Below are 12,456 nucleotides of genomic sequence, written 5' to 3'. Positions count from 1 at the left end.
TATATATATATATATATATATATATATATATATATATATATATATATATATATATATATATATATATATTTATTAGGGATGTCCGATAATGGCTTTTTGCCGATATCCGATATGCCGATATTGTCCAACTCTTTAATTACCGATACCGATATCAACCGATACCGATATCAACCGATATATACAGTCGTGGAATTAACACATTATTATGCCTAATTTGGACAACCAGGTATGGTGAAGATAAGGTACTTTTTAAAAAAATGAATCAAATAAAATAAGATAAATAAATTAAAAACATTTTCTTGATTAAAAAAGAAAGTAAAAAAATATAAAAACAGTTACATAGAAACTAGTAATTAATGAGAATTTGTAAAATTAACTGTTAAAGGTTAGTACTATTAGTGGACCAGCAGCACGCACAATCATGTGTGCTTACGGACTGTATCCCTTGCAGACTGTATTGATATATATTGATATATAATGTAGGAATCAGAATATTAATAACAGAAAGAAACAACCCTTTTGTGTGAATGAGTGTAAATGGGGGAGGGAGGTTTTTTGGGTTGGTGCACTAATTGTAAGTGTATCTTGTGTTTTTTATGTGGATTTAATAAAAAAAATAAAATAAAAAAAAACACAAAAAAAAAACACGATACTGATAATAAAAAAAACGATACCGATAATTTCCGATATTACATTTTAACGCATTTATCGGCCGATAATGTCGGCAGACCGATATTATCGGACATCTCTAATATATATATATATATATATATATATATATATATATATATATATGAAATATGTATGAAATACTCGAGTTGGTGAATTCTAGCTGTAAATATACTCCTCCCCTCTTAACCACGCCCCCGCCCCCTTCCCCCGCCCCCGCCCCACCCCCGACCACGCCCCATCTCCCGGAATCGGAAGTCTCAAGGTTGGCAAGTATGCGTTACATACTGAATAAAAACAAAATAAATAAACATAAAAACAATATAAAAATAAATATCATTAAACATGTGTAGCTGAGATAGGCTCCAGCACCCCCCGCTACCCCCAAAAAGGGGCAAGCGGTAGAAAATGGATGGATGTAAACATATGTAGTTCTCCCACAGCACAACCACGTCACAAAAAACGGGTAAAACCAATTAAAACAATAAATAGAAATAATTAAAAAAATAAAGTAGTGTTAAATAGTTTTGTTATGGTAGTGAAAAAATAAACTTTGAGAAGTAATGACTTTTGTCCTCGTGACAACTCCATTTTGTTACTGATAATGCCGTGAAAATTCAAAAAAACCTACCGTCCTTGAACGCACCACCGCCAAAGTCAGGCTGAATGAAAAAAAGACGCGCTTTTTTTTTTCTCTCCCTTCTTCCCGCGGTTCAGTCAGAGAGGCGGCGCGCGCGATCCGTCACGGAGGCTCGTGCACGAGCATTAACCTGTCAAGAGGCAACACCTGTACGACATTAAAGTTTGAAGTCGCGTACTCGAAAAGCGTTTTATATTCCCCCCCCCCCTTTTTTTCCCCCTTCCCCGCCATGGCTGACCATCTCCTCCATTATAACGACTCCGCCGGTGTGGGGAACAGATTCGCCCGCAAAGGCGCTTTGCGGCAGAAGAACGTGCACGAAGTGAAGAACCACAAATTCACGGCCAGGTTCTTCAAGCAGCCCACCTTCTGCAGCCACTGCACGGACTTCATATGGTGAGCTGCTGCTAAAGTGCTAAAGTTGCAGATTGCACTGAAGTGGTCACTCTTTTATTGTTGTTGTTGTTGTTGTTGTTGTTGTTGTTGCAGGGGCTTTGGCAAGCAAGGATTCCAATGTCAAGGTAAACACTTTCATCGATCCTAAAATGAATTTAACGCTTGTCTGGTTTGGTTGAAACTAAGTCTGTTCTTTTGGCCGAGTCTATGAATCAGGGGTGAATGAATGAATGATCTACGTCAGCCTTTTTCAACCACTGTGCTGTGGAGATGATCTAATTTCACCTATTTGGGTTAAAAATATTTTTTGCAAAGCAGTTATTATAGTGTGCAAATTGTGTTGCTGTCTAGAGCTCGGCGTGGTAATACTCTTCCATATCAGTAGGTGGCAGCCGGTAGCGAATTGCTTTGTAGATGTGGGAAACAGCGGGAGGCACAGTGCAGGTAAAAAGGTGTCTAATGCTGCAACCGAAAATAAACAAAAGGTGAGTGCCCCCTAAGAAAAGGCATCGAAGCTTAGGGAAGGCTATGCAGAACCAAACTAGAACTGAACTGGCTACAAAGTCAACAAAAACAGAATGCTGGACGACAGCAAAGACTTACTGTGGAGCATACTTGCCAACCTTGAGACCTCCGATATCGGGAGGTGTGGGGGGCGGCGTGGTTGGGGGTGGGTTGTTTGGGGCGGGGGGCGTGGTTGGGGCGTGGCTAAGGGCGTGGTTAAGAAGAGAGTATATTTACAGCTAGAATTCACCAAATCAAGTATTTCATATATATATAAATAATATATATATATATATATATATATATATATATATATATATATATATATATATATATATATATATATATATATATATATATATCTATCAATCAATCAATCAATCAATGTTTATTTATATAGCCCTAAATCACAAGTGTCTCAAAGGGCTGTACAAGCCACAACGACATCCTCGGTACAGAGCCCACATACGGGCAAGGAAAACTCACCCCAGTGGGACGTCAATGTGAATGACTATGAGAAACCTTGGAGAGGACCGCATATCTGGGTAACCCCCCCCCCCCCCCCCCCTCTAGGGGAGACTATATATGTATGAAATACTTGACTTGCAGTGAATTCTAGCTATATATATATATATATTTTTTTTTTTAAATTTTACTATACATATAAATAAAATACTTCAATTTCAGTGTTCTGGAGGCTATCCAGTAGATGGCACTATTGTCCTGTTTAAGAGTGTCACAACATTGCTGTTTACTGCAGACAAACTGCTTTACGGTAGACTAAATGTGACTGCTGTTGTTGTGTGTTGTTACCGCGCTGGGAGGACGTTAATGAAACTGCCTAACAATAAACCCACATAAGAAACCAAGAACTCTCTCTCCTTGTTGTGCACTCTACTCTCTAAAAGCCGTAGATGTTATGACGTCATTGGGCAGGCAAGCTGTTTATATTGTGGGAAAGCGGACGTAAGAACAGGCTGTCCCCACTCAGGTCCGCATTGAGCTGGAGGGGGCGTGGCCTCCAGCTCCGGCTGAATACCGGAAGTTTGTCGGGAGAAAATCTCTGCCGGGAGGTTGTCGGGAGAGGCGCTGAATACCGGGATTCTCCCGCTAAAAACGGGAGGGTTGGCAAGTATGCTGTGGAGCAAAGACGGCGTCCACAATGTACATCCGAACATGACATGACAATCAACAATGTCCCCACAAAGAAGGATAAAAAACAACTGAAATATTCTTGATTGCTAAAACAAAGTAGATGTGGGAAATATCGCTCAAAGGAAGACATGAAACTGCTACAGGATGCCCACTACTTGTTGTCCACATCCTACCAAGTCAGACCTACACTGTTCCAATATCCATTTCTCTGTTCTCAATTGTTGATGACTGATGATAACAACCAAACCTAACCCCCACCTCCACACCCCGGATTGTAAATAATGTTAATAATTTAATGTGATTATCTTACCAGGCGGAGCTCCACTAACCACGTTAAACCCAGATTCCGATCTAACAAAGGTCTTAACTAGAGATTTCCAATAATATCGGTCTGCCGATATTATCGGCCGATAAATGCGTTAAAATGTAATATCGGAAATTATCGGTATCGTTTTTTTTTATTATCAGTATCGTTTTTTTTTTTTTTTTTTTTTTTTTAAATTAAATCCACATAAAAAACACAAGATACACTTACAATTAGTGCACCAACCCACCCCATTTACACTCATTCACACTCATTCACACAAAAGGGTTGTTTCTTTCTGTTATTAATATTGTGGTTCCTACATTATATATCAATATATATCAATACAGTCTGCAAGGGATACAGTCCGTAAGCACACATGATTGTGCGTGCTGCTGCTCCACTAATAATACTAACCTTTAACAGTTAATTTTACAAATTTTCATTAATTACTAGTTTCTATGTAACTGTTTTTACATTGTTTCACTTTCTTTTTTATTCAAGAAAAGGTTTTTAATTTATTTATCTTATTTTATTTGATTCATTTTTTAAAAAGTACCTTATCTTCACCATACCTGGTTGTCCAAATTAGGCATAATAATGTGTTAATTCCACGACTGTATATATCGGTTGATATCGGTATCGGTTGATATCAGTATCGGTAATTAAAGAGTTGGACAATATCGGCATATCGGATATCGGCAAAAAGCCATTATCGGACATCCCTAGTCTTAACTCATTCTCCTTCTATGCCACATCATTGTGGAATGCCCTCCCAACAGGTATAAAAGAAAGGGCATCTCTATCCTCCTTCAAAACCGCAATAAAAGTTCACCTCCAGGCAGCTACAACCCTAAACTAACACCCTCCCCGGATTGCTAATAATCAAATGTAAACAATCAAATGCAGATACTTTTTCTTATGCCTTCTGATCTCTCTCTCTCTCTCTCTCTCTCTCTCTCTCTCTCTCTCTCTCTCTCTCTCTCTCTCTCTCTCTCTCTCTCTCTCTCTCTCTCTCTCTCTCTCTCTCTCTCTCTCTCTCTCTCTGCCCACTACTTGCTGTACATATCCTACCAAGTCAGACCTACACTGTTCCAATATCCATTTCTCTGTTCTCAATTGTTGATGACTGATGATAACAACCAAACCTAACCCCACCTCCACACCCCGGATTGTAAATAATTCAATGTGATTATCTTGTGTGATGACTGTATTATGATGATAGTATATATCTGATAGTATATATCTGTAACATGAATCAATTTAAGTGGACCCCGACTTAGACAAGTTGAAAAACGTATTCGGGTGTTACCATTTAGTGGTCAATTGTACGGAATATGTACTTCACTGTGCAACCTACTAATAAAAGTCTCAATCAATCAAGCAATCAAAGGTAATGCAGAAACAATCTAAAACTGAACTGGCTACAAAGTAAACAAAAACAGAATGCTGGACGACAGCAAAGACTTACTGTGGAGCAAAGACGGCGTCCACAATGTACATCCGAACATGACGTGACGATCAACAACGTCCCCACAAAGAAGGATGAAAACAACTGAAATATTCTTGACTGCTAAAACAAAGTAGATGCGGGAAATATCGCTCAAAAGGAAGACATGAAACTGCTACGGGAAAATACCAAAAAAGGAGAAAAAGCCACCAAAATAAGAGCGCAAGACAAGAAGTAAAACACTACACACAGGAAAACAGCCAACAAGTCCAAATAAGTCAGGGTGTGATGTGACAGGTGGTGACAGTACACCTACTTTGAGACAAGAGCTATAGTGATGCATGCTTGGTTATGCTTTAAAGTCATATCCAACAATTGCGACAACGACTATTACTGTCAACTGAGTTTTGTTTTTTTAATGATTTCTGCTGGTGGTGTGCCTCCGCATTTTTTCAACGCAAAAAATGTGCCTTGGCTCAAAAAAGGTTGAAAAACACTGAACTATGGCAGTGTTTTTCAACCTTTTTTGAGCCAAGGCACATTTCCAGAGGCACACCACCTGCAGAAATCCTAAACTCAGTTGACAGTAAAAAGTCGTCGCAATTGTTGGATAATAATAATAATAATATATTTTATTTGTAAAAAGCACTTTACATTGAGTAAACCAGTGTCTTTCAACCTCTGTGCCGCGGCACACTAGTGTACCGTGAGATATTGTCCCAAAATGGGGTCCCACAGTACATTTTTGGGCTCCCACTTTTTTGTAAGCGTTTGAAAAAAAAAAAAAAGTATGCATTATCCTGTCATAAAATAGAATATATCTTTGTCATTGTACAACAAAATTGTGAGCAAAACTAATTTAGTGCAAATTCGTAACACGTAAATAGATAAAAATACATAAAAATAGCAAGCACACAACTCACATGCAGTCATTCTTGCCTTGTGTTCAGCGACACTCTTGCTCTCGGGTAAAAAGCGTTCTTAAATCTGTTTGTCCGGCATTTTATTGTCCTGTACCTCAAAAGTTCAAAAAGTTTGTCATTAATTTAATTTTTTTTTTCTCATTTATTTATTTCAGGCAATGACGTAAAAAAATAATTTAAAAAAGTACAAAGTTGACTACACATAATATAAATGAATATAGTGCATAGTATGTAATGCATGATTGTCCAGTTTTGCCTGAAAGGGAGTGGGAAGAAAATAATTTATTTAATCCCAACCCCCAGTTCTCCATTCAGTGATTATTCACATGAGTTTCACTCTTACTTTGTTCAAGGATTATAATACACATGTTGTATCATAGTGGCATTACCACAGGTAACAATTATTACACTGTAACAATCATTTGTATCAACAATGTAGGAATAATGAATATACCAACAATGGTAATAGACAACATAGCAACAATGGTAAAGACAACATAGTAATAATGGTAGTACATAGTAATAATGGTAATAGACACAGGGTTTCCCACACATTCATTTATTTGTGGCGGCCCGCCACGAAATAATTACGTCCGCCACAAATTAAAAAAAAAAATAAAATTAAAAAAAAAAAAAATAAAATAATTTTTTTTAAATTTTTTTTAAATTTTTGTCCTTTCCAGCTTCTCAGGCAAATCATATAGTTGATGTAGATGCCCATATCGGCTGTTCAGATTTACTTTACAAAAGAGAAGTGTAGGATCCTTCTCTTGTTGCCTTATTTGTATTTGACTTTATTAAATGTATTTATATTATGTGTATATAACAAAGGGTGAGAAGTCTGTAGGAAACACATGGTTAAGTGTAGGGAGTAAAACTGATGGCAGTCTAAAGTTCAAGATTTTTGGAGCTCTTTGTTCAGTGGATCAGATGTTTGATGAAGCTCTGTGTCTATCTACCACCACTACTGTTTTCTGTTTATTTGTTACTGACTGTGGCAGGACACCTCTGCCTCTGTTTCACTTTATGTTGCTGGTAAATAATATGGTTGTAGTAGTAGGCTAAAGTTAAATTATTTAGTATGCACTAATTAAAGGGGCAGAGCTTTAAGAGACATTTTAGCTTTTATATTTTATAAGACATATTTTTTGTAAGAACCACAATTAATAAATATATTTCAGTGAATAACTTATTGTTCAAATCTGTATATGAATATGTACATAAAGTGTTGTAATTATATTGTAAAATGGATGGATGGACATTTAAAACAAAAGTATTAATTAGTAAGTATACATTTTTTGAGCCTTTTTAGAAAAAATCATATCATTGTTGTAAATTATGCAAATTACTCGATGTCATGGTGATCACGCACATAGCCACGCCCCCACCACCACAGGTATCTTGGCAGTTTATGGGAAGCACTGACAACATAGCAATAATGGTAAGGAAACATTGAGCACATGTTAACATTTGAGACAGAGTACAGCAGCAGGTCAAATTAAAGACCCTCATCTCTATATTTGAACCAGACCCCATTTTTTGTATAAGAGTTTAAATCTTAGTTTTGCATTTTTTGTGTTGCAAGTCCAGTTTGTTCCATAGTTTTACTCCGCATACAGACACACAAAAACATTTGAGTGGTTTGAGCTCTAGGCAATGAGAAATATCCGGGGTGAGATGAGTCCCTTACGTTTTGGGCCTTTTTGAGGCACTTGGCACTGTACAGTTCACCACATTCTATATGGTTGTGGAAAAAGCTTCTCAAACAAACATGTTTATGCATATTTAAATTTATTCAGTTGTAAACATTCACTTTCCTTCATGGATCTAAACTTTACTAATGCTGGGTATTTGTTTTCTATATTTTTTTATTGCAACATTTTCAGAATGTGTTTGTCTTACTTGGGCCAAAAATAGAACAAAGACAATCTGAAGTTGTCTATTTTTAATGCCATGATTTTAATAGTGCACATGCCATGCGGCCCCTGAGATAAAATGATTGACACCCCTGGTATAAATGTATTGTTCTGCTAACCCTGGTGTGCAATAGTGATGGGCGACATCACTGGCTTGGGACATTTATTTTGAAAGTAGCCAGTACTCAATATGCCCATCAGGAAGCAGGGTAACAAAACCAGATCAGAGTTTGAGCTATACTTCACAAATGGGCAGCAAATATTCAAAATATGATTTTAATAGGTTAAATAATGATACACATTCAATTGCATTTACCAAATCAGTGGAAGGTCAACATTTGGACTGTAGCTATCTCTGCTGAACTTCGACCGGCCTTGCGTGTAGTGTCCTCTATACTGGCTGATATAGCTGGAAGGCGGCGAGTCATGAGATCTACGGACTTCCCGGGTTGCTAGTTGCATCTCTTGCCAAGCGGGAACCCGTCGGTTATCTGTTTGAAAGCCAACGGGCCACCCCATCGACGCTGGGTAAGCAGGCAGCTGGCCTCTATGGGCTGATGGGTAATTGTTTTGCTGGAAGCCGCCATGAGGGAACTGAAAGATTCTCTCAAAGCTTACACGTTTCGTGTCGCCGGCTTGACGGTCCTCGTTTGAGTTCGTAAAACCGCTGCTCGCAGGCTGATAAGCGGACGGTTGATGGCGGTCACCGCTTTGAGGGCTGCTTGGCTTGTACTCAAGAGAGTGATACGGTGGACTCACTCCATGGTGTTGCTCCACGACATCAGCATCAGGACCAGGACTGTTAAGCGGTTGATTTTGGGAACTTGCTCCCCAAAGTGGCTGCTGTAGGTCGTAGTCCAATTGTAGCTCCTCCCAGTCGACAGGCTCATCCAATGTCAAATCGTCGTAATCCTCTAGGTTGCTTGAAACAGGACTGATTCGACCTAGAAGTACATTTTATTTATAAAGCGTTGTACGAAACATAGGTGAAGTAAAACAATTCAATCATAAAAAGGATACAAAAGTGATTACAGATTATAGATAAAAAAAAGTGCATTAACTAAAAGAAGTTTTCAAATGTTTAAAAGTTTCAACACAGTCAAGATCAGAGGGACTGGTGCAAGTTGTTCCAGAGTCTGAGAGCTATAGCTTTGAATGCCAGGTCTCCACGGGTTTTAAAACGAGTTTTGGGGATATTTAGAAGACCCTGGCCTGAATACCGGAGGCTGCGCCCTGAAGAGTAGGGGCATAACGTAGTCAGGGGTGTACTGAGGGGCCCCACCATGCAATGCACGGAAAGTCAGGACTAAAATCTTAAACTTTGTGGAATTTAACTGGAACCCAATGAAGACTGGATAAATCAGGGGTGATATGGACTGTTCTGGGTGCACTGGTCTAAAGTCTGGCAGCTGCAGTTTGTACAGTCTGAAGTCTCTTTAGCATTGACTTGTTGGAGTGAAAAGAGAATTGTGAAAACAATGAGGCGAAATTCGAGAACAAATTTCTCACTTTAGAAATATTTCTGAGGTACTAAACAGTTTTCCAAGGTTTCTGAGACTGCTTTTAACAGATGCACCCAGAGAGTTCTTGATCCGGGGGATCTTTTTATCGGGGGCAATTAGTTTGTTTTGTTTGAAGTTATCTGGAGGAAATTTAAGATGACAACCAGTTTAATAGAGGAGACTCACTCCAAGAACTCAGATAAAAAGTGAAACTCTGAATCATTGAAGGAGCATAACGGTTGAATACGGCATAGGTGATAAACATTTAAAAAAAAAACTACTGATAAACCTCCCAAGAGGCATCAGATACAACAAATAAAACAGGCCCCAGAACAGAACCCTGGGCCACAAAGGTGATTACAAATTATAGATAGAAGGTGCATAAACTAAAAGCTTTACTAAAAAGAGAAGTTTTCAAATGTTTAAGTTTCAACACAGTCAAGATCACAGAGGGACTGGTGCAAGTTGTTCCAGAGTCTGGGAGCTATAGCCTGGAATGTCAAGTCTCCACAGATTAAAACCAGTTTTGGGGATCTTTAGAAGACCCTGGCCTGAAGACCAGAGGCTGCGCCCTGAAGAGCAGGGGCATAGCAGGATTAAAATCTTAAACTCAGTGCGGAATTTAACTGGAAGCCAATGAAGACTGGATTAAACGGGGGTGATGTGGACTGTTCTGGGTGCACCGGTCTAAAGTCTGGCAGCCACATTTTGTACAGTCTGAAGTCTCTTTAACGTCAACTTGTTGGAGTGAAAAGAGAATTGTGAAAACAATGTGAGGCGAAATTCGAGAACGAATTTCTCACTTTAGAAATATTTCTGAGATGCTTAACAGTTTGACCACAGAGACCCTCCAAAGACATGGACTGATCCAACACAACGCCAAGGTTTCTGAGGCTGCTTTTAACAGATGCACCCAGAGCACCAAGGGACTTTTTAATTAGGGGGATCTTTTCATCGGGAGCAATTATCAGAGTTTCCGTTTTGTTAGAGTTTATATGGAGGAAATTAAAGAGGACAACCAGTTTTTAATAGGAGACACTCCAAGAACTCATAAGTGAAACTCTGAATCATTGGAGCATAACGGTTGAATATAATCAGTTTTGTAAAAACTACTGATAAAACCTCCCAGGAGGCATCAGATACAACAAAAATAAAACAGGCCCCAGAACAGAACCCTGGGCCACAAAGGTGATTACAAATTAGATTAAAAAAAAAAGGTCCATTAACCAAAAGCTTTACTAAAAAGAGAAGTTCTCAAATGTTTACGTTTCAACACAATCAAGATCACAGAGGGACTGGTGCAAGTTGTTCCAGAGTCTGGGAGCTATAGCCTGGAATGTCAGGTCTCCACAGGTTAAAACTAGTTTTGGGGATCTTTAGAAGACCCTGGCCTGAAGACCGGAGTCTGCGCCCTGAAGAGTAGGGGCATAGGATTAAAATCTTAAACTCAGTGCGGAATTTAACTGGAAGCCAATGAAGACTGGATTAAATGGGGGTGATGTGGACTGTTCTGGGTGCACCGGTCTAAAGTCTGGCAGCCGCATTTTGTACAGTCTGAAGTCTCTTTAGAGTCGACTTGTTGGAGTGAAAAGAGAATTGTGAAAAGAATGTGAGGTGAAATTCTTCTCACTTTTGAAATATTTGAGGTACTAAACAGTTTTTGGTCAGTTGACCACAGAGACCCTCCAAAGACATGGACTGATCCAACACAACGCCAAGGTTTCTGAGGCTGCTTTTAACAGATGCACCCAGAGCACCAAGGGACTTCTTAATTAGGGGGATCTTTTTAAATCGGGGGCAAATATTAGAGTTTCCGTTTTGTTAGAACTTATCTGGAGGAAATTAAAGAGGACATAACAGTTGAATAGAAATACATAGAAGTGATAAGAAACATTTTTAAAAACTACTGATCAACCTCCCAAGAGGCATCAGATACAACAAAAATCAAACCAGCCCCAGAACAGAACCTTGGGCCACACCACATGACACATTGGACATTAGAACGAACACTGTCAACATTGCACCTAACACACGTCAACACGGGAGAAAACTTTACCTTTTTCTTTCACTGGCATAGCAACACCGTCACCGGAGAGCAAAAGACAAATCCAGTAGGCCCTGGGAGAGGAACACACCTGTTGGTAGCAATCACAAGAAGTGCAGAGAAAGGTACGGTCGGTATAAAACGTTACATACCACACAAGCGCTGCAAGGATCATGGCTGCCTGCTGGGAGAAGAAGACTAGCGTTCCTCAGAGGAGATCCCTGCAAATGTGACAGAGCCTGCACTCCCGAGCGGTGGCTCACCTGCTCCTTAAAGGGCCGTCAACGAGTCGCAGCTGTGAAGCATTACTCAAGCTGCAGCGTTGCATTACTCAAGCTGCAGTGTTGCATGACCTCGCTTTAACACAGGTGGGCGCCACCTCTTGGTAAATGTTTATGCTGATTTGTAGGCATAATGCAGCTACATAAATAACATTGCAAATTGTAATTGCATTTTTTTTAGGGAAATTGGACACTTTTAAATTTAGCTGGAAGTTTAAAGGCCTACTGAAATGATTTTTTATTTATTTAAACGGGAATAGCAGATCCATTCTATGTGTCATACTTGATCATTTCGCGATATTGCCATATTTTTGCTGAAAGGATTTAGTAGAGAAAATCGACGATAAAGTTCGCAAACAAATTGCAAAAGATGTCCAGAATACTGTGGAATTACGAAATGAAAACAGAGCTTTTTGTATAGGATTCTACGGGGTACCATAACTTCCGTTACTCTGACTTCGTCACGCGCATACGTCATCATACCGCGACGTTTCAGCCGGATATTTCCCGGGAAGTTTTAAATGTCACTTTATAAGTTAACCCGGCCGTATTGGCATGTGTTGCAATGTTAAGATTTCATCATTGATATGTAAACTATCAGACTGCGTGGTCGCTAGTAGTGGCTTTCAGTAGGCCTTTAACATCACTTTCCACAATATTTTTTTGTAAATA

The 12,456-nt window shown here is 39.1% G+C and overlaps 2 protein-coding genes across 2 annotated transcripts in view; one reads left to right on the top strand and one right to left on the bottom strand.

Annotated features, from left to right (window-relative positions):
• Positions 1-1,380: 1,380 nt before the first annotated feature.
• The window catches only part of LOC133642937 (protein kinase C alpha type-like), a 175,606-nt gene continuing 164,530 nt past the window's right edge, over positions 1,381-12,456 (top strand). The window contains exons 1-2 of the mRNA XM_062037360.1: positions 1,381-1,705; positions 1,799-1,830. Coding sequence (XP_061893344.1) covers positions 1,539-1,705; positions 1,799-1,830 — 199 coding nt within the window. The 5' untranslated portion in view covers positions 1,381-1,538. The remainder of the gene's footprint in view (positions 1,706-1,798; positions 1,831-12,456) is intronic.
• LOC133642568 (uncharacterized) lies at positions 8,218-11,747 on the bottom strand. Its single transcript, XM_062036836.1, has 3 exons — positions 11,656-11,747; positions 11,516-11,577; positions 8,218-8,901 (listed from the first exon to the last, which is right to left on the bottom strand). Exons 1-3 carry the CDS (start codon positions 11,676-11,678, stop codon positions 8,270-8,272), a joined length of 717 nt encoding a protein of 238 aa, XP_061892820.1. The 5' UTR covers positions 11,679-11,747; the 3' UTR covers positions 8,218-8,269.

This window comes from Entelurus aequoreus, linkage group LG25 (assembly GCF_033978785.1).
Source record: "Entelurus aequoreus isolate RoL-2023_Sb linkage group LG25, RoL_Eaeq_v1.1, whole genome shotgun sequence".
Classification (NCBI taxonomy): domain Eukaryota; kingdom Metazoa; phylum Chordata; class Actinopteri; order Syngnathiformes; family Syngnathidae; genus Entelurus; species Entelurus aequoreus.
Note: the sequence above shows the minus strand (reverse complement) of the source record. Positions and strands in the feature narration are given on the sequence as shown.